Genomic DNA, 23,106 nt, shown 5'->3' on the forward strand with positions numbered 1-23,106 from the left:
GGATGATCGATGGACGTTTAACTGATTTCTTTGAATAACAATACATTTTTCCTCTTTGAAATATCATAGAGGCCTAACGGATACTCCAATTTCAGTATTTTTTCCTCCGTCATCGTTTTTGGCCCAGAGCCTAAAATGGAATACGACTTGAGCCGCTTCCCGACTGTCATCAGCTGAAAATGGAGTTGTGCTCCGGTTTTCTTTTTTAATTGATATATTCCAGGTGAAGAAGCCAGAACCGTGTTCAAACTACCAACCGTCTGCCTCCAGAGCCTCTTCTTACTTTGATTTGTGCCTGCTTTCCTTGCTCAAGGTTATAGGGTTTTTGTTTTGGGGTTTTTTTTGTTTGTTTTTTTGGCTGAGAGGGAATTTGTGCAATTAATTCCTCACTTGAGATGAAAACTTTAATCTAACATTATTCCTTGATGCTGAACAGCCCCTCCCTCCTCTCAATCACTTAATGTCAGTGTGGGGTGTTTTTTTTTTTCAAATTTATGTAAGTCTAAACCGGATTACGTACACCGAGTCAAACAGGGGAGCGTGCCATGAACTTGTCAGGTACCTGACTGTAAACACCACAATACTAGACTCTCGGCTTGCTTTCTGACTTCCCTGCAGCTCAGTAAGGTCACACAGGCGACAGAAGTCTCATTTAAAGGTTTCTCCTGAGATGAGGGGGGGAAAAAGTAAACACCTTACACAATAATGTCTATTTCTGTCGTTCAAGGTTTAAATGAAAGGTATTTGCAAAAAAAACCCAACAACTTACATTTTTAATATCTGACACCCATTTTTTGGCAGCAGGTATAATTTTGTTATTCATTTAATTCATCATAGTATAGAGAAGTTACCATTCATAGTGTCAAAAACTCTTTATCCATTCTGTAATTCAAACTGTATATATTCATATTCAGCACATAAATTACCAACAATTTATCAATTTTGACACTTTAACCTTCAGCTTTAACCACAAACGAATCACTACTAATAGTCAATAATTGATATGAATAAAATAAATCTATTATGGGAATTATTGGGTGTATTTTATTTCACAATATTAACATTAACATTTGCACCACTATTGAAGGAAAGAAAAAAAATCTGACCATTTAATGGCTTTTCATTTGAAATATAATACATGTGTATAAGTAGAAACTAATTAGCCTTTATTTCATATGATTACACTTGTTAGTTCATCAAATTCAGGTACCAACCTCACATATTCAGCTCCAACAGTTGAAAAGGCCCCAGTTGACGGCGTTCACAGGTCAATATGAAGTAACATGGCCGCCTCCCGCAGCGTCAATAAGAGACAAACCTCTCGTGTTTTAACCAAGAAAAAGATTAAATCACATCCCAGTCACTCGTGGATGCACGTTTCTATTGTGATGTCCCACTGACGGAGGCCGTTTTAATACATAATCATTGTGTCCACATGACGCACACTGACAATTTCGACCGATTCAATTTTGTAAAGCGTCGAATATTTAGGCATAATTGAATCTTAATTTTATCAGCATGTTTCAAAAGGCACAAGCCTTCCTTTTTAACTTGTGACTATTATTGAATTTCAAAGCTGAAATCACTTGATTTCAGGCAATGACGACTTGCAAGACCAGATACTTGCAATGATTTTGGACATGTCCTTGAAAATGACACAAACCACTGGTTAATTTAAAAAAACCAAAACAAAACTGTTCACGACATGGGAATCACTGGATTAGTCAAGCATGGGGAGGTGTTTGTGCAATGCCATGTGTTCAGAGTGTGTCACTCCCAGGGCAGACGACCTAAAAACTGAATTATGAATGTGGCCCGGGCTTCATTCTGCCGTCCTAAGCACCTCCAAGTGCATCCTGTGATCCACCCTGTTCATCTTCCAACTCAGTGCAACGTGGCTCCTGATCCCCACCCCCCCCCACCCCCACCCCACCCCACATCATTCCCTCTCTGGATCCCAGCTGCTCCCAGCTGGAGGGAGAGCGAGTGATGGAAGGGTGCATCAGCCGCGGTGGGAAGTTTGACAACGAGCAAGATAGAGAGAAAGAGAGCTGCCTAATGGACACCCAGCGAGGCGCTCATCAGTATTCTAGCCATGCTGTCACCTGAGCGAAGGATGGGAGGGAAACTAAATGAGTCTGCAAATTCCCCGATTTGGTGCAGAGTAGCAGGTGAGAGCGGGAGAATACGTAGCCCCTGTGGATAAAAAAAAAAAAAAAACGCTCAAAGGAACCATATGAGTAGAGTCTGTCAGTAGTCGGAACTGATGACCTACATTATTTTTCATACCGATTGAATTATGTAATTTGTTTGACATTAACGTGTGACTATCATGACATAACTGAAGGACTGACGGGCAGCTGAAAAATCAAACGCACCTTAGGTTTGAAATATTGCACAAATTGAAAATGATTACATATTTCACCATATGTCTGCTGACTTTTATATGTAATTCATACAAAAGGGTCGAGGCTGTACTGGCCCGTATCACACAGGCATGTGGGAATGGGGGGAGTCACCTATACTTCTTATCTGGTCAACACCGCAGCACAAAAGTAAATATCTTCAAACATTACATTAATGTTATTTCAAAGTGGCTTTTTTTGTGTTGTTTTTTTGCCTTCTAGCTCCCTTCCTCTTGGTTATATTGATGCCAGGCGCAGCAGCCTGCATACTCAGAGGTGTGGGTGTATTTATATAAACACTTGTCTTTTCAACTTGAGCAGAAGAGCAGCGTTTCTCTTTTAATTTGAGGCAATCGAATGAGACAGAAAGTGCCGTTTATTGGGAATATTTTTGAGGATTTTTATTCTTTTTTTTATTTATTTTTTATGGGGTGAACTTTTTGTTGCTTTTTCACTCCTGACAGGTCGCTTTAAAAGCTGCCTTGCGCTGTCTGTTTGCAGTCTGTTCGGCCCAAACTGTGGTAATCACTCCAGGCACTATAGACTAAACGATGCCTTTCACTACTGTGAAATTCCACATTTGGAGTTTACCTTTAATTTCTAACCATGTGTTTCCTACTGCCGGTTAAAGCGGGTGAAGGCAGGTCACACGGTGGACTGTTGTGTTGCTGCTGTGGTCTGGGTGTGAATCCACAGCAAACAGTCCCGTGCTTTACTATCATGTGACGCACTTCGAGGAAATCATTTCACATAAATGATCCAAGTTTTTTTTTTTTTTTCTACCCCACTAAGCATATATCCTGTCATAAGTTCCCACCTGCTTTTTTACCTTTCTGTCACCTCACGTTGTCATTTTGTGATATTTTTCAAGAGATACTTCACTTTTACTAGTTTTCATGTTGTATATTGGATCACTTCATATCTGTAATGTCTGAATATAAAAGAAAAACAACAATTTTAACACTACAAGAGGAATAATCACACCTGCATGAACTTGCTTGAGTACAAAGAGACCACCAGCAGCTGTATCCTGGTCTCATTTAGTGACTTTAGAGAGAAGAGGTGCACCCTATTGGTCCTTGGGATCTCGTCCTGGATGTTTTCCAGGTCTTCCAACACACCAGGATGTCTTGAAAGAAGCTCTACAGAAGGCTTGATCTCAAACCGCTTATTAAAAACAGTCAAATTGGCTGGATTGTGGCACTTTAGGATTAAGACCGGCCTTCTCTTTATTCTCAGTCATGTGATGGAACTGCTAATTTTCTGTACTTATTTTCCTTGAGCCTGAACTAATGCATAATGGATTAATGACAGAGCTTTTAGTTGCGGGTAGGTGGATATTTATACCTTTAGCTAGTGCCAGGCTAGCTATTCCCACTTGTTTCCTGTCGTTCTACTGAGCTAAGCCAACCATCTGCTGGCTCGAGTCTCAGAATGGATGTACAGGCAAGAAAGCGCTCACACTTGCAGCTCCTCCCGTTCTGTGGTTTGGATATTCTCTGAAGTATTTCAAACTTTAATGATACTTGGGTTTACAATAGTGTGATTTGCAACGATAAAGATGTAAAGGGGGAGGGGGGATTAAAATAAGACACATTGGAAAAATTGGAGTGTGTGTCGAGTGATCTCTGGATTACTCATTTGGAGTCTTTTTTTTTTTTTTTTTTAATATTCATTCTTTTTGTTTCTCTTGTTTTTTGAGTTTTTGCATGTTCAGAAATAAATACATGTGTTTGAAATAAATCCTCTTTAAACTGATTCTAGATCTCAATTTTCTTTATATTGCTCTATTCACATTTGTTTTAAACGAATGACTTTGTGTGCTGCAGGATGAGAGCGTGTCCCGAGTGCGCGTCACCAGCCGGAGGAGCCCCCACAAGGTGGAGCGAGTTTCGGGATTGGTGGCTCGATCGCATGTCGATGCGCCTCAGGTGGGTGAAGCAAAAAAAAAAAAAAAAAAAAGTTCCCCAACTGATAAGTAAAGATTGTTTGGAAAATTCCATCAATATTGCATCTGAAGTACAAAGTAGTTTGGTTGTTCGAGGGAGCAGTGTCACAGTGTTAATGTAGCAGCAAGACGTCTTGCACATATTTAACTTGGTCCCTTTTTTTTTTTTTTTAACCCGGGTCTCCCCTGCCAGCACCTCAACTGTTTGTCGTATTATAATGCAAGTTTTTCATGCTGAAAAATATTATATTCTTTGTCATTTGAACACCTACGGTACATCTATTTTTCTTTTTTTTTAAACCAGCATTGTATATATTGAATTAATACTATAGTCATAAGGTGACATGAAGGGGTTAAAGGAACAGAACGCTTTGCTTTCCCAAGCGGCGTAGTGCAAATTAATTTGTATTTGACTACAATTTATTCTCTTTACTTCGATTTGGTTGTAACTGTTCAGCCATTGTGATTTTGTAGTGTTCCTGTGACACTTCAGCTTTCAGCACCGAGTGGGTCTCTTTGACGATTGTTAAATTCAATAGAAATGAAACTAGTGAAATACATTTCTGCAGATGTCATGATGGTAACTATCCAATACTGCCAATGCATTTATATTGAGGGCAAAAGTAATGGCGTTACAGTAAGGTATTGTTTTATACTGACTATTCCAAATGCGACCCATTGCAAGTTCGAACAACAAACCTGCCCTCTGATTGCAGATTAACACTAATGTCTCGTATCCATATAGAATGAATGGGGGGAAAGTGTTTTTAGTTTTTTTTTCTTTTGAAAAAAAAACAAAAACACGTGAAATGTGTCGTGCTTCCGCTCATCTTTTATTACCCCTGGCTAACCGCAGCGGATTAATGTCCTCATGCTAAACGAAGCTAATCGCCTGCCGCCGCTGGCTTTGCACGTAGCAACTTTTTGGCGAGCGAACAGACTCGGCCCACCTCCCGAAATGTCAAACACTTTCTGCGAGGGCCGCGACCGGTTCGCCGCGTACGCGAGCACCAAGCCCGCCGCTCGTCGCCTTGCACTGCTTAGATACGTTTCAATCGGCTGCCATGTTTCCCCTGTTAAAGGCCCTCGTGTTCACATGCACCCCCACCCCATTACAACACGACCAGTGGCACATGGCAGCACAGTGGCCGCAGGCGTTGGCTTTTCAGCTGAGCCCAGAATTAGTGCAGTGGGTGGGTGGGGACAGGGGAGAGGGGGCGCGCGGATCAGGGGACTGGGAAAGGGGTAAAAGAGAGGGCGATGCAGCCTGAGAGCACATGGATTCACTGTGCCTGTGTGAGAACGTCTGCGTAAGAATACAGTGACGGTACAGGTCGACTCTGGTGTGTGAATAATACGGAGCTGTGTGTGTGTGTGACTCCCTCTATCACATGAAGGAGGGAGGTGATGGAGCTGAGGAGGCGCAGGGAAGGAAGGGGGTGTAGAGAAAGAGATATAGTGGGGGAGGCTGCATAGCGAGAGGGAGAGGGAGAGAGAGAGAGAGAGAGAGAGAGAGAAAGCGAGGGAGAGAGCGAGGAAGGCGGCTGAGAGGCGAGGGCCGGTGCAGTGCAGAGCTGGAACGGACACCCAGAGCTCAGCCTTCCTCGGGTTGCCATGGAAACCACATTCCTCCCCCGCCTGCATCCCTACAGACTGCTCTGACTCTCTTCCTCTCTCTATCCATCCATCCTCGCTTCTCTGTTTTTCATCCCCTCTTTTTCATTTCTCTTTTAATTCGTGTCTTTGTTTTTCTTCTCTCTCTCTCTTTCTCCCTCCCTCTCTCTCTCATCCTGTTCTGCTCTTACACCATGCACACATTGAGCACATTCGTGATGATGCACACTCAGCAAGCACACCGATTTCAGATGCCTTGCACTCAGTGGCAAGGTGAATGGGTAATTACACACTTTATTTTGCATTCCCATGCACTCATGGATGCATAAGCACTGTGTTGTTTCCTTAGCATCTCTCCCTCTCGCTCTCTCTCTCAATATATATATATATATATATATATATATGTATATATATATTTATTTTTTCTCTTCTCTATTTATACTCCCCCTTCTGTTCAGCACCATGCTTCAGTAATGCCCCCTCTAGTCATTGCATTTCTGCCCACACACGGGGCACCTCAGCTCCGTTTCTCCTCCGTTATGGCCTCGGCCGTGGACCCACAGCACCTCCATCATGTTTTATCAACGGCTCTCACCTTCCTGTCAGCGTCCGGCCTCTTACCCTCCCGCCCGCGCCCTGGTTTTCACGGCCCCTCACGTTTCTGCCTCTCGTCCGTTTCAATACCTCTTATCAAACATTCTTTAGCTGTGCAGCTCAGATGAAATCTTGTATGTTTCTCTCCATCATTTGGAGGTGCTGTGTGTGTGTGTGTGTGTGTGCGTGTGTGTGTGTGTGTGTGTGTGTGCGTGTGTGGTGGAGCAGCAGCTGTTCTTTGTCGCTAAGGCCTATTAATAGGAGTCTTAACCAAGCCGCGTAGCTTTTGTTTCCTGCGCCTGAATCACGGGGAAGAGCATTGTGGCGGCTTCCCGTGCAGGTTACGCCGACGGGCATTTCTTGCTCTCGCGCTTTGCTTATTCGCATTCCCGCACTCTTCACACTTTACAAAAGCTGCAATCACCGTGAAGGTGACGGCTAGATGTGTATATAATCTCCTGTAGTCTGTGAGGTAATCTTCAATTGTGGAAGAAACAAGTGGCTGTGACAATGCCTGGGAGAGAGACTTTCATCCCATGTTGCAGTGAGTTAAGGCTACAGTGGAGGAGCTCGGTACGCGTTGCCACTTTAAGACTGCCTCACTACCGACTGTCCTTTTATGGTGCAGCATCCGGTCAGGTGACAAAGGAGCAGTCGCATAGCTTCTCAGAGAAATGCTTAGAAATGACTGAAAAGCTCAATACATGGTCCGTGCAGTGGTTGGTTGTAATGCTCATTATTATACCGAGTGAGTGTGTGTGTGTGTGTTTGTTCCAGGGTGTCCAGGTGGGTTTATGTAATAAGGCAGTGCAGGCTGATGCTGAGTTGATAGTGTTGGGGGAGCTGCAAAGTGGGATGCAGGAAAGCATCACTGTTTAAAAGCACAGGATGTTTTTTTTTCCCCTTAGTTATGTCGTAAATCAAAGGTTTTTTTTTTTCTTTTTCCCCTCCATGTTTAATTTTTTTTGTCAGCTTGCATTCAGAGGCCACAGCCTTCGTTTTCTCACATTAATGCCTCATTCTGTTAAACCACGTCATCTCGGAGCAGAATTATGAAGCAGTGCACACACAGATGCACCGCTTCCTCACAATGATCACGGTTGTATTGTTGCATCCATGGTGTTAAACCCAAATTAATTATCTGCTTGTTTTTTGTTTAGATTTTGCATGCATTTTTGTAACACGAGCTACCACATGACCACGAGGGTCTCCAGTGTAGGACTTGAAAATGAAACTAGTAATATTCAAATAACTGTCGTTGGGCTTTTGTTCCATTTCAACCAGGATTACATGCAGCCCCTTAACAAATATCAGATATTATTAACTTTTCTTTTTACCACTCTGTCAAAAATAAAAACAAATTAATCCCGTATAATGTTAGTTTCATTACGCACTCAAAATCACACATTGCATTTGACTGCATTGCCAATCTAATGCAATGGAAGTGAAATTGAAAGTCTGAAATAAAAGTGTACAATTTCTTTTTCTTTTTTCAATCCAATGCATGATCGTGGTACTGCCTTTGTGGCGTCAGTAACAGCTTGCAGTTACATAGATTTTCCATCATTGACATATCTCTAAAGTATTATATTTATTCAGTAATCAAAGCGAAATGCAAAGGCCGATATTGACTCGAGATCTCTTTATTCAGTAAGTGATGTTGTAAAGCGGCTCGTCTTATGAGACATGTACTCCAACACAGCATTAGCCTCCGAGACATTTTCCGTCCCTTGCCAGAGCTCTAATTTGATTAGTGCAGATTAACTTACTGTATTCCTTCCTGGGACTCATTTGATGCGGAAACCAGTGATTGATTACCTCTAAAGAAAATATGATGTATGTTTGAGCTAATGTAGTATTTTACAGCAGGGTTGTCTTTAACCTTGAGGTACTTTATTTTGCTTGCACATGCATTGGCAGTTAATCTCTTGATGTATATTTATAAACACTGAGAGACTATCCATATTAATTCCGTGTGAGGAATACTCCTCCATCTATCTCCTCTTCTATTATTATGTGTATTCAGCTTGGCCATTGCTTCATTTTGTGTGCTGCACTGTATTTTAGTCGTTCTTTTTCGGTCCTTTAAACCCCCCCCCCCCCCCCCCCCCCCCCCCACCCACTGCACTGATTGGTAAATGCGATGTGGACAGTTTATAGGAGAGACGGAGCGTCGAGGCTCGGGAAGGATGCTTGCAACATGTGCTCGGTCATGTGTGCTCTGATCGATATGCTTACATCGGTCTTTCAAGCCGCTGCTTCGAAGCCCCGCCTCGCCGCTCTGATTGGCTTCGACGGCGTCTGTGACTGCATCCGACAATGTAACTTGAGGCAATCAGTGGTTTCTTGTCTCAGTTCATTTTAAATGGCAGTCAGTCCTTCCTCATTTTTCTTTTTTTTTTCTTGCTTTTTTTTTTGCTCTGTACTTGTTACATTTCTATAGGTTAGAGTGGGAGAAAATCATTATAATGAAGTGAGTTACTGTTGCATGTAATTAAGTGTGGCTGAGCCCGCTGCGTGTGCCTCCTGGTAGGGCTGCAACATAATGCAGTGAGCCTCTGCTCTGAGATCCAGGCAGGATGCACACACACACACACACACGCGCGCACACACACACACGCACTAATAGCAGAGTTGAGGGCAAGATGTGATATGTGAAAATGAAAACACTGTAGAGGTGCTAGTATTCATGTAGGGGCACTTGTAACATGCAGACTACGTATAAATACACCGTCTCCCCCATGCAGACACACCCTGCTCCGTTCTCCGTCACATTTCATTAATAATGCATATATGCAGTGCTTTAATGGCGACACAGTAAGATTCCCTCTCAGTTCTCCGGGAAAAAATAAATAAAAAAATCAACCTCCACACTCGACATCGGGTTGAGTTGTATCTAGCTGTGATCAACCCACAAATTTCCAAACCTGCAAAATGGCCTACAAGCAGTCGTTTTACTGTTTCTGGAAATAAAACTGCCACAGATGCATGAAAGTCGTGTTGTCGTTTCCTCTCACACATCCTCACTCCCAATCTCTTTCCTCCACCCACTCGAAAGCCCAAGCGTGTAATCTCGTTGGTTTCATACACATGTGTTGATGTCATCATTGTGAGCATAAAATAATTCCCCCATGGTTTGTGAGCGAGGCTTCGGGAGAGAGCGGTTTTCTGACCCAGTGGTTCACTTTGGCTGGACCTGGCCATCAAATAATTCAACAGCACGAGAAAAAAAATGAAAAAAAAGAAAAAGCAGAAGATGAAGAATCATGCTAAGTAATGCAGTGTGATTCAAAGGCATCCTCTGGTGAGAGGCAGGTCTAATGATACCCAGGAGTAAAAAAAAAAAAAAAAAAAAAGAGGGGGGGTTGGGGTGTTCATCTTCTATTGTGAGATTATTTACTGATGTGTGCTGTGACACAGAGCCTGAGGTTGACAATTACAGGCACGAGAAAGCTGTTAAGTCTGCAGCTGAACTGGAGTTGACCGCGGAGGTGACCAGTGATCAGTTGGAGGGACAGGGGGGGGTGCTCATTGTAAGTTGGATTTCGGCTGCATTGGTCTGATGAAAAACACGGATTAGACTCACAATTAGTGGATCAGAGTCTGGGTTCAGCTCGGCGTTAACCCCGGGTGCCGACCTCCTGACCTTTCCTCTTCAAGATATCGACTAAATAGACGAAACACAATGTTTCCATTGTGCCACGGCTCGTGAAGGAGAAGCTTTTTTCCGCCCGGCGCAGGCGGCAGCGTGGTTTCGGTGACGTGGCCCCTTTAAGAGCAGCTAGTGAAGCGCTCAGTCCTGTTGGTGCTGCTGCTGCTGATGGCAGTGCTGCTAGTTGATTGGCTGTGGCCGTCAGGGCTGAGGTGCTGGAGGGATGCTGCTACGTATCTCCCCCTCCTCTCCCGCCTCTCTCTCTCTCTCTCTCTGTCTCTCTCTCTTTCTCGCTCTCTTGCTCTCACCATCTCCCTCTTGCTCGCTCACATCCCTCTGAATAATCCACATCTAGGGCAAGCTGGCTGAGAGGCGATCCAGAGCTCAGCTCCTCTCTGCAGGCTGGGAAAAGAAACAGAGAGTGAAAGACAACGATTTTCAACGCAGGAGGAAAAACGTGAGATTTTGACTGAACGGGACGATACCAAGAATTTACAGAGGAAGATTTTCATCTGCGGATATCATTTATTTATACATATTGTTTATATATCTATATATATATTTGTACACACGCATATAGATATTTATATATATATATATACATATATATATACATTTATCCTTGTACATATCTGTATTTGTGCTCGTCTGTTTATATTAATATTTTTATATGTATTTGTGTGTGTAAATATATATGATATATAAACAAAAGAATATATATATAGATATATATCTATGAATTTATATGCGTATCACTGTGAACCAAGAGAAGCAAGAAGATATTTCTATCATCAGGGCTGGCCTCTGATTGTGTGGTGGTATACAATATTTTAAATATTTCTTTTGATCTTCTACGTCAAGAGGACAAAGACTACGTGCCCATTTTGTATTTTTGTTTTTCCTGTTGCTGCTTCCCATCTCTCTCAATCTCTCTTTTTTTTTTCTTTTTTTTTTTTCTACACCGCAAGAGGAATAAAGCGAAGAGCGACGGGATTTGACGGAAAAAGGGGGAAAAAATCAGCTAGTAAAAGAAAAGAAGTTCCTGTGATTAGTGTTATTTCCATCGGCATTAGCACTCTGTGAGCCGATCACAGTGTGCTGTGTGAGATCTGAGGAGGCAGCAGAGACAGAGTGCCACGCCGCTCATCTCAGCGTCAGCTCAGCCCAGCCAGCATGCACAAACACCACCACTGCTGCAAGTGCCCAGAATGTTATGAGGTGACTCGTATGGCTGCGCTGCGAAGGATGGACGCCCCGTCGTACGGAGGAGACTGGCAGGCCGAGCCCTATGGATACCCGCCTGGGTATGGGGGAGGACAGACCTTACCCCCTCCGGCCTCGGGAGGAGGTGGAAACATGGGAGGAGGAGGGGGCACTTTGGGGAGAAGTAAAGGCAAGATTATGTCTGGCGGGGGCCCTGGAGGCCCCAATCCAAAGGGCCAGTCCAAGGGTGGGCCCAAAGTAAATGGCAACAACTCCAGTGGACAAGGAGGATGGTGGCCCGAGTGCACCTGTACCAACCGGGAGTGGTACGACCAGGTAACTCATCTTCCTCACTCTGTTAGGCAGCTCGGGCCTGGCGGGCCTGGCGGAGGAGATAGGGATCAGGCGAACTGTTGCTACAGTAAAAAGGAAACGATCATGCATCAGCTGAAGCCGTCTGCTTGTGGAAGAGAATTGAGATTTGGTATTCATCTCGAGCCCTCCAAGCTCCCGTTTGTTGACTGTCGTCTTGGTTTGCGAAGCCAGGAGCCAGGAGAAGGGAACAGGGGGGGGATGATCTCGTGTCACACATGTACATGATCTTCCCGTGTGTGGATATGATGCAGATGACTAATGCTAATAGATTAAACACACCTAGGGTATGCCGTCGAAGGATCACACCGATGCAGTGACCACAGGCCACAGAAATGCTGCATTTTCATTCATTGGAGCAGCGACGAGACACTTTGAGCCGTTATTCTGAGTTATTTCTCTGACTTTTTAAAGAAAATTATATGTAAGGGGGAGAGGGAGAGAGAGAGAGAAAGATTTCTCCACGATCGGAGATTTGTAGGGTCGTCTCATTAGCTCAGAGCAGAGGTAGAGATGATGAAATCGATCCCAGACACCAGCTCCTTCCTATTCATCGGGCTGATTCGGTGAAAAGAATCACTCCGTGATGAATGTGTTGTATAATACAAGCAGAGAATCAGCAGTAATCTGTGTCTAAACGCTGCCTCTCGTCCATGTCGCACTGTGTGAATCAAACTGCCTCTTCACGTGCCCCATTTTGTTTCCGTTAGCCTCGTATAGTCACATGTATTTATAAAATGCAGTTGCTGAAAGGTCAGAATGGCTTCAGAAGCACAGTCTTTAATTAAGCAAGGTGCACGTATGAGAACATGAGAGTGAGCCCCGGGTGGGGGAAGGGAGGCAGGGCGAGCATGAGATTCAAGGAACGGTCCTCGCTTGTGCATGAGTATGTGTCTGTGCAGCTTCGTGTTTTGCGGCAAGTGAAGCCTCTGCATCGCCCGGTTTTTTTTTTTCTTCTCCCCCCTGATTTTTTTTTTTTTTGTGTGTGTGTTGTCTCGGCCGTGCTTCCTTGGGAGAGGAATGGGAAGAAGGAAGGTGAGGAAGAGTAAAATGGAGGCTGAATTTTTGGTGGCAGAGCAGGAGAAATCCTCCTGAGCTGAGCCCTCCTATGATGAGCCGCAACCTGGCTGATATTAGCAGATTACTACACCCGACAAGGGGGTTTTGGCTCTGAGCAGGCAGGGAAAGAAAGGGGAACGGACAGTTTCCCCTGGTCCGTGTTGCGTTTAAAATCCATTGCACTGCAGCTGCACCCAGACCAATCAGGCGTATTTCATGTTTCACACATTTGAGAGCTCACGGCAGATGTGATTATGTAAGCATTTATTTTCTTACATGGAGATTTTATTCACAATCACTGACACACACATACACACCCTCTTTTCTTTCTTCCACTGCTCATTTCCACCATGTTTATTCACTATTCAACTCACAGTGGAGCAAATTAGTATCTGCCAGATGAAATACGTCGTTTGACTGCATTGTGATTCACGTTGGGAACTCATGAAGTCTATAGCGGTCACGTTAATGGATAAATCCCCTCCATCCTGTCAAAAGATTCCTGCTGTATCATACAAAACGTGAACCTCGTGACGTTAAAGGCTTCAGTGAACTAGTATTCTTCCATTATTTTTTTTTTTACATTGAAATAAGGAGCTCTCGGTGTCGCTATTTAGCCCGGGATGCAGAGGGGGGCAGTAGGGTAAAAATGCAAAGGTTGAAAAAGAGAGAAATAAGCCAATAAATGCAGGCAGCAGCCCTGAAGGGGGGGAGGGGGGGGGGGGGGGGGTTATGTAAGAGGAGGCAGTTGGTGGTGCTGTCAGAGAGGGAAGCAGGAGAGGCACTGACACTGTGGTCAAGCATCTGTCCCTCCATCTCTTAAAAAAACAGGCATGTTGAATGGCCTATATGTGCTCCGCTTCCTCTCCAACTGGCATGGATGGAAATGCACACCCACCGTCGCCCTCCCTCCCTCCCATCCTCCCTCCATCCTCCCCCCTTACCCCAGCGCTCCTCAAGCCACTGTTGCTCATTCTTGTTGGGAAACTTGAACGTTCCCCCCCCCGCCGCCACCTATACGCACCCCGAGAGCAGAGCAGTAATCACACACGCCCAGCGACACACTTGCATGCGTGCACATTTCATCATGCAGCCTTCATAACAACTCGTGGGTTTTTTTGGGGGTTTTTTTTTTTGGAGGCTAGCATGAAAGGCAATAACCTTGCACAGTCATTCAGAATTGTCTGAGCCGGCTTTTTATAGCCGGATCACTGACTTGATTTTCTTTTTTTTCTTTTTAAATGGCTGCTGTAGCCATGAACGTTTCATGTATGTGTGAGGACATCATTAGACACCACAACACATAATGATGCCATATTCATTTCTTTTTTTCTCTCTCTCTCTCTGTCCCCGTCGTCTATTTACTAAATGAGTGTGTGTGCTGCCTTTGTGAGGCCCCAGCAAGGTTAATTACGGCTGATTTCAGCTGGGATTGCGCGAGCATTCGTTAAAACATGGAGCTTTTGAATTTAAATCTGAGAAAAGTGGCGACCTCGGTCCGCTGGGAGCATCAGTCAGAAAGCTCCCTCTTCCCCCCCGCGGGCTCCAATCTGTCTTTGTGTGTTCTCCAACTCTGTGGCTATGATTAGCTTTAAATATTAATGGGATTTTACTTTATTTATTAGCGTCATAATTTAATATATATGTATATAAAACACTTCACTGCATGTATTGTTAATGTCGGGCTGCTGCAGTTGATGCCATTTTTTTTTTTTTATTAATGTACAGACTTGGTGGGTGCTCCATGTTGAACACTCCCAAAGGTGATTGCAGCTTGAAAGCCTTCAGGCCTTGACCAGGAGAGAGTGTCTGTGTGTGTGTGTGTGTGTGTGTGTCTTTTGCAGTCACATTGATTTATCAGTGTCATTGGTTTGTACATCTTTCTGATGAGATTTTGTTCGGTCGGATTTGATGCGCCGTTCCTGCGAGGGCGACCCGGAGAGCATTAACCGAGGGGATTTACATGCGCTCCATGTCCAAATGTCTTGAGCCGCGTCCCCTACTGTGATCTTAAAAGGCTCCATCTAAAACCTGGAATATTGTCATCAGATCAAAAGGGATTTCTCTACGAGGGACAGGAAGGGGGGGAAACGCATGTGATCTGAAGTGCAATCACAGCGTACGTGTGGTTTCTTTCGAAATCTTGTGGGGATAATGACACCAAGATGGCTGACATTCCCATTACACCCGCAGGTGCAGCTCTTGTCTACACACTGATTCTATTGTGACACACAATTTGTTTTTGATCTCTAAATCTCAAGTAGGCAAGGTAAATCTCTCTTTTTTTTTTTTTTTTTGCTGATGGAATAGTCGGATAAACCTGATTTCAATGTGCGAGCTGATTTTTTTTGAATTTTTTTTTTTACTTCAGATAGTCTCTGCTCTCAACGGCTCATCTGAAGCCCAGGAAGTAAGGCGCATCACGCGAGTGGTGTTTTACCGTGACCTTACATTCTACTTCACGAGTAGAGCGGGCTGATGTTTGTTCCGTCTCGTCAGAGGAGACGTAGTAGAGAGACGATTAGAACTATTAGACGGGGGGGGCCTCCAAGTATCAATCCATTCAGAGATGTCTTCATCTACCAGTACGTCGCACAGGGGGAACGTTCAGGCTCCAAGACGGACTCAAACCAGAGACACGTTTGTTGTTTTGTGTTGGTCTCCTCCACATCAACTGAAACTGAAACGTTCAGGAATTACAATTGCTCACAATGTCAATTTTGTTAAACATTCCAGCTTTTGTAATTGGTGCAATTCCTCCAATTTAATTAAACTATTTAAAAAAAAAAAAAAAAAAAACAGGAGTCGGGAGCACACCTCCAACATCTCCCAGTGTTGCTTCTCGCTTTACGGAGAAGGTGACGTCACCCTACTGAAAAGATACTACCTGCTGCGGGAAACAAAACCCAGAAAAGAGGCTTATCGTGTGTTTTCTTTCTTGGTGCTGAAGTCTCCAGTCAGCAGAATTACTGGGCTGCTTTGTTTTTTTTTCCATTTGCTCCCATTTTAATTATTTAGCTGATCATGGAGATTATGATTTAGTTGGACATTTTTTTTTTCCTGCAGATTTCACATCAATCTTACTTCCAAGAAGAACTGTAAATAAAATGTCAATTTTATTCAAATGGGCTAAATAGAAAGTCTTTCAGGCCCTTTTTGAGCCGTCAGCAGAATGGAGCTTCACACTGGGGGCCAATAATTGTAACGATCCCAGAGAGAATATCTTATAACACAATATGAAGTCTGCTGCCACCACAGTAATGTCGACAAGGTATCTTTTCACAATCCCAGTTTAGCTCCAGTGTGGAATTGACATTTCATGCGAGGACCTGCTCCCGATTTGTCACTATTTGAATCACTGATTCTACCGCCAGATGAGCAACGGCAGCGCTCTTCTTGCTTACCTTTGTTTTCTGCAATGCTAACTTCCATCATGAGATCTTCCTCATTGCTGTCATGATGCCAGTTGTCAAAAGGAAAATTCTACTTGATTATTAAGTCGTTTTTTCTTCTGATTTGTCGTTTTGGTGCACAGGTGTGACTTTAAACATCAGTCTGTAGACCACTAGGTGTCTGCAACTTCTTGGAAGCTTTTCGAATTTGCATTCAGGAACAATGTGATGCAGTGGGTTTGTGAACTCGGATTGTTTTATTTTCTCTTGACGTAAAATAACAAAAATAAAACATGGCTGCAGTTGGTTGATTGTCTCAACAAATGGACTCTGTAGGACATTCCGGTTGCATGAGAGCAAAGGCAAAAATGTCTTGTGGACTCTGACCATGTTCAAGCTTGATGAAGAAGCGGTTTATTCAGGAATGGTTTCACGTTTGCAACACAAAAGTGCAAATTGAGCATTCCAGGTCCACAATTTGTTGCACAATTTGGACCCAAGGCCCAGTAGCTGCTAACAGTGTTGAAGTATCTGCATTCACCTTGATAAGTATCATTTACCGTTCAGTGATAAGACATTTCTTGCATTAATTTTTAGTTCAGTGACGTTGTTACAGATATGAACTTTGCAGATTTGCAAGGAAAGCAATACATTTGAACTGTTTTTTTTTTTTTTTTCTAAAGACGGAATTATTGTGCCTGATGATGGCGATACGAGGTTAAAGGTTTAGATTTTGTGACGTTTTCCCCAGAGGAAGTATAAGCTGCATGCAAAGCAGCGCAAACAATACAGAATGCACGTTGCAATATTAGACCGGTGCCACACATATAACACCTGCATAGCAAATTATGCATCAATTTCATCATGAATCTAATTCAACACTTTTATTACTGATGTTTTATGTGGAGTAGATAATCTAATTTCACTCAAGAGCTACAAAAAGCAGCCACACATACATACACACACACACACACACACACAGACCCCTAACAAAATGTTCTTCAGCCCTGAGACTTTCTGGATGAAGGGTGGATTGTGAATTATGGGAAATGCAACAAGGGGGACAAGGTGTGCTGCAATATTTATGTCCACTTTGACAAAAGTTAGCTTTTAATACGCTGCGAGAGGCAGCGGGGACGGCGTGGCGGAGAAAAGGCCAGTCAGACGTTGACGTCAGCTTTTAGTGGCGACTTGGAACAAGCCAGCCACCATTATGGGAGCCGAAGAGCCCGATCTGTGATACAGCGCTACCGTAGCGGTGACCCAGAACCTGAACTATGGTTGAATTCCACCTCCTACGGTACATTTCCCTTAAAAGCCTACACTCGCCTTTTTTTTTTTTTTGCCTTTGTATCGTGTTCACAGAGCGAACCTGCTCTTATTGTTTCAACATGGAGGTCCTGTGTGAAATGCTGGATCCCCGGCGATGTGTTGCGTCCTCTGCCGTCACAGTTTACCGCTCATCAAGTGGTTTTACTCGTCAACTGCAGCCGTGACGCGTGTGCGTTCAGCCTTCAGTGCAGGTGCGGCGGCGTGAAGCATGCAGCTTCCTGTGTGCGGAGGCGCGTCCCGCGTGATCCATATGGTCATTGTCAGAGGCCCCGCCAGGGCCCGGCCCCGTTGTGCCAGCCCTGGGGGAGGACGGGGGGGAGAGGAGAAACGAGGGGAACACCGGTTGTTTGTTTGCATGGCTCCTTTGTCTTATTCAGGGGAGGTTTGCTGATTACAGTAGAGAGTGGCCTAGAAATGTGACTGTGCTGTGCGGGGCAGGCCGCCGCCGCCGCCGGACCCCTGAATCAGCAATGGAAGCGTCACAAAGAGAAAGGGAGTGTAGAGGGGGAGGGCAAGGGACACACGCGCCCTTTTGACGGCAGTGTAACGGTGACTTCTCCGCCGGAAATTAAGAGCGCCACACGTCGGGAGCGGCTGCATGTACAGATACGACGCACTTTATATTCTGGACCACTTTGAGCGGAAGAAATGTGCCAGCATCTCCTTGGCAAAGTACACCAGCTCCATCTCCCACATGCGGCCTGCCGTGAAATACGTGTATATCCAATCAATATCGGTGAAGAGCGAGTCCCGAAGCCTTCTGACTCCTCTTCATTTTCGTGGGGGTGTGTGGGTAGCTTTCAACAGTGCTTGTGCTTTTATTGCTTTTATTCAACCGTCGTATCGGCTGTTATTTTGGTAACACTTTACAATAAGGTACACAAAACCCAGGGCACAGAGACACCTTTTAGACGATGAATTATGAATAAAAAGAACAGAGGGAGACACGAGGATTAAAAGCGCTTTATCCCGCCGCAGTTCACGAACAGTGGTTACAACCTGAACTTCTTGCTAAATGATCTGATGGCGGCGGAACGGCAGCGAGGAGCGGGGTTCATTACAGACACCATCAGCCTTTTGATCCTCTTCGATTTCGCCGCGCTGATGAAGAAATTCACCAGAAGCAATAGTAAAACACTCGCCTCTCGTCTCCAAAAGACATTTTCTTTCACTCCACCCAGTTTCCTCCATTTCAAGAAGCCGTCAATGACACCCCATGCACAATCTTCTCGCATGTTTCACATTAAGAGCCTTCCTGTGGCTCAAAGGATGTAATGTGTCCTATTCTGAGTGGGCTTTTAATTTGAAACATCTGCAGGAAGTGTGTAGTTACGTTTGCAGGAGGTTAATGTGGCTTGATTAAATGTGAAGGCAGTGATTGGGGTTAGTCGGTGAAAAGGGAGATTCAGAACAACCGAGTGATGATTGACACTCACAGAGTTGAGAGTTGAATTACTGAATGTTACTCCAACCGAGTACTGAAGAAATATGGGGATATTTATAAAATGTCTATTGTCAACAACCTATATCGGATCAAATAATAAACTCAATCAGTACCTTGAACTAAAGACGAGGTTTGTTTTCTCTTCGATGAATAAACGTTGCTAAATGGGATTTTAAGTCGACAGTAATTAGAATTTTGGTTGTTTTCTTTGCTGCGTCTTTCAAGCAAAGTTCATTGAGGGAGCAAGTTAACACAACCATGAAAATATACGGAATCATATTCTTCTAATCTGATTTGATCCGTTTACATGCGCTTGAAAAATGTGATGACTGGAAACATGTTCCACACAGTTATTGGAGTACATATGTAGATATTGATTCATGGACTCTGCTCAACATTGTGACTTCACTCATATTCAGTATTCAGTTATTTCCGAACATGCTGATACAAAAGAAGAGGCAAACGCACACTAATGCATCAGAATACAGATAAACTGCCATCAGCTGATGGTCACATTACACTGTTCACATGATAAACGGTAAATAACTCCAGAAATTGGATAATTTCTAGTGTGCATGTAAACAGGCTGGGATAGTCAGGTTGGTGGAAATCAAAGGAAAGTTAGTCGTCATAAGGGGAAGGATGTCGATACAAAAACACCCACGTTTCTCAAATCGTTCAGACAATTAGAGAAATATCTGTGCAAACAGATCTCTCAACGTAGTCCTAAATAATCCTGTTTCGTAGCTGTTTTTCAACTTCAATTAAAAGAAATATTTTCTTAGGATACCACAAACAATAAAACACTGTTGTTTTTTTTTATAATTTTTTCAGCATTCAGCAAGTCCGTGAAAGCTTTCTAAAGTTAGTCTTCTTAAGTCGCTGGATTCTTGATTGATTTTCAAGCCGAAATGCACTATTGTAATACTCCGATTAAAAAAAAGTATGTAATAATAAAGCGAGCCCTCCATCTTCCTCCTCCTTCCATTTATCTTCCCTTACTGAAACATCTCGATATCTGAAATGATCTCAAATTTCTGTAACACACAGGAGTAAATAAAGCAACTTAATGTTGTTGTAGTTCTTGCATTTTGACCAGTTGAGGCTACTGTTCCTCAGAAACTTCAATTCTTCATGCAGACTGAGGTCGTCGTGTTAATGGGAGGAGAATACACAATAATTACCCCACAAAATTGAGCAAAATATCACAAAATGCAGCAAAAAGAAAGCTAAAAATGAGTCTGATAGATTGTGTGAAACATCTGATACCATTTGTGTCATTATTGTTTCAAGAAGAAAGGGTAAATCCGATGTGACTGCTCTGCTTTGGCGTATTATAAAGAATTATCAACCTATATAACTGAATCGTATTGTGATAATGATGATGATGATGATGATGAATATGCCTGCGTTAGATAATTGTTGTATTTATTAAGAGCAGTAATTCTGATTTTATTTGATATGATTGTGATCAAGTAGAGATTTCTTTTTTTTAGGTCATGGTCCCAAAATGAGTCGTCCTTTTGACTGGTAGATCGAAAAATGTCCACATTTTCTACAAACTGTAAGTGAGTCAAACATGGTGGCGTAGTTGATTGTTGACAGCTCATGAGCTTTCTTTGACTTATTCCCTGAAAACTACTGGGGGGGAGGTGTATTGTGAGACTTTAACAGGATATCGCCGAGTGCACTGGTAACCTGCTTGGAGTCATTATGGGATGTAGATTCTCATTTAATGACGATTTGGAGTCTGAAAATTAGCTGGGCTAAACTTGGCGAGCGGCATTCACCTCCATTTCAGGTGTGTGTGTGTGTGTGTGTGTGTGTGTGTGTGTGTGTGTGTGTGTGTGTGTGTGTGTGTGTGTGTGTGTGTGTGTGTGTGTGTGTGTGTGTGTGTGTGTGTGTGTGTGTGTGTGTGTGTGTGTGTGTGTGTGTGTGTGTGTGTGTGTGTGTGTGTGTGTGTGTGTGTGTGTGTGTGTGTGTGTGTGTGTGTGTGTGTGTGTGTGTGTGTGTGTGTGTGTGCGTGTGTGTGTGGGGATTTGGCGAAGCAGTGCATTTCTTGCCATGTGTAGCCGTTCTGAGTGCCATCTCTGTCTAATGCATTATCCAAGCAGCCCTTCAGCCATTTGGTCTGGCTTCTCATGTGTGTGTGTGTGTACACGTGTCGTTTTTTTTCAGGCTTCTTCATTTCTGTCGTCCCCCTCCTCCTGCCTTCCGTCGGCCTTCTCTTCCTTTCTTTCTTTCTTTCTTTCTTTCTTTTTTCAGACATGATATAAATAAAAGGCTTCATTTCGGTTGTAGAGCAGAATCTGTATTTAAAAAAAAAAAAAAAAAAAAAAAAAGGCCACAGGAAATTTTTTACGGTCATCGCAAGAATGTGGAGAGTCTAAACTGAATGCCTGTGATGTTATAGTGGTGGAGATTTCATCTGCTGAATAATGGACAAAATAATAATTAATCTTGGATGTGGCACGGCCCAAACCTGCTCCACGGTGAAAACCTCCACGTCTCTGCAGGCCGCTGGACCGACGGGGCATCCCCCAAATATCTGTGACCGGGAGCTGCGGTTACGTCACTGGCCAGCCGCACAGGAAATTAACTCGGCTGTCATTTCAAATTAGAAGCCGTCCGGAGCTTCATACAGTTTGACTGCGTGTCCAACTTTGAATCGTTTTGCTCACAAGATGTCGCCCATCGGGATTCTGCTCTCGTCTCGTCGTCTTTTGTTTCCCGGCAGAAATTAAGATTATGTGCTCGCAAGTCATGATCAAGTTATGCATCTGCTGCGTGTGATTTTTTTTTTATTTTTTTTTTTTTAGGGTTGAATGCGCTAAAATCTTCAGTGGTCGACATGAATCCTCTTAACAACCCTGACGATATGTTTGTTTGCTGATTTATTTATTTATTTTTGTGCATCAACCAGATTGATGGTCGTCATAATCTTATCCGATATTGTTTTCATTTCAAACTGTTTTGCAGAAGCCTCCATTTTGAGCTCGTGACAAGGCTCACGGGTGCGTCGCCCCTTTTACGGAAACGTGTGTTGGATTTATTCTCGTGTGCAGAATATTGAGGCAACATATGTTTGGCTCACTGGGATTTCCTGTTTCCCCCCCTACTGAGACAACAGTTTGCTGCATGGACACCAAAACCACACATGATATTTAAGCGTAGAAGAAGAAAGAGGTTGCAGGCTCGAATCCCACGGATGACGATTTGCCACTGTGGGTTCGCTGACCCTTGACCCCCCCCCCCCTAAAAAAAAAATGGGATTAATAAAGTAAGATTACTTTTAGTAGTTTAGTTTGACCTCACCCTGTCACGGCTTTAAACAATACAAGCAATCCCAGCTCAATATCATACATTTTATTACATCGTTGGTAAAACAAGCCTGGTATTGTTTTTTTAGTTTTTTTAAGGGTTTATTACTTTTTGTTTGCCGAGTGCGGCAGCGCAGGTTTGTTTACTTGTCTTCAAGCTGAACACGTCGTCTTCCCATCGAGGAACAAATCACACGGTTACCTTTACTCTCGTAGACTAAAATGAGTTAAACTATACATACAGCTTTATTCATGGAGGACGTTTGGTTCGCGGGTTGAACATTTTCGTAAATGACGTGACGTGAAGTCACCGGTTTAGTTGATGACGGGGAAACGTGAGCGGCACGATTGAATTTCTGTGTTCCAAGCAGGTCTGTTTGAGATTTTGGCGATTTTTTTTTTTTTTTATTAACATCTTCGCTTGTTTCAATGCATGCTCGGAGTAATTGCAGTTTGGTAACATTATACGGAAAATGTGGGTGAACATGTCCTGCCTTTTGTCCAAATCTTAGTCAACAAAGAAACTAGAGGGATTTATTTATCGAGGGAATTAAACACATATCACAGTGCAAGCTGTATTAACTTATTATGCTGTCCCCATTAAATCAAACTACCATATAACGCAAACATTTTACAGAATCTTAAATGTAGCTGATATGGTATGCTTAAGGTTTTCTCAACAATATAAATACTAGTGGTGGATTTCTTATTGTCTATTTGACTGACAGCAGTGTGACTATAGATGGTTATTTTTATGTAGATTTAAACAAA

At 43.4% G+C, this 23,106-nt stretch overlaps 1 protein-coding gene across 1 annotated transcript in view; it reads left to right on the forward strand.

The window, feature by feature from the left end:
• dlg3 (discs, large homolog 3) overlaps positions 1-23,106 on the forward strand; it is an 84,943-nt gene that overhangs the window by 9,081 nt on the left and 52,756 nt on the right. Inside the window, 1 exon segment of the mRNA XM_080502300.1 lies at positions 4,235-4,336. Coding sequence (XP_080358426.1) covers positions 4,235-4,336 — 102 coding nt within the window.

This window comes from Blennius ocellaris (genome assembly GCF_963422515.1).
Source record: "Blennius ocellaris genome assembly, chromosome: 9".
Classification (NCBI taxonomy): Eukaryota; Metazoa; Chordata; class Actinopteri; order Blenniiformes; family Blenniidae; genus Blennius; species Blennius ocellaris.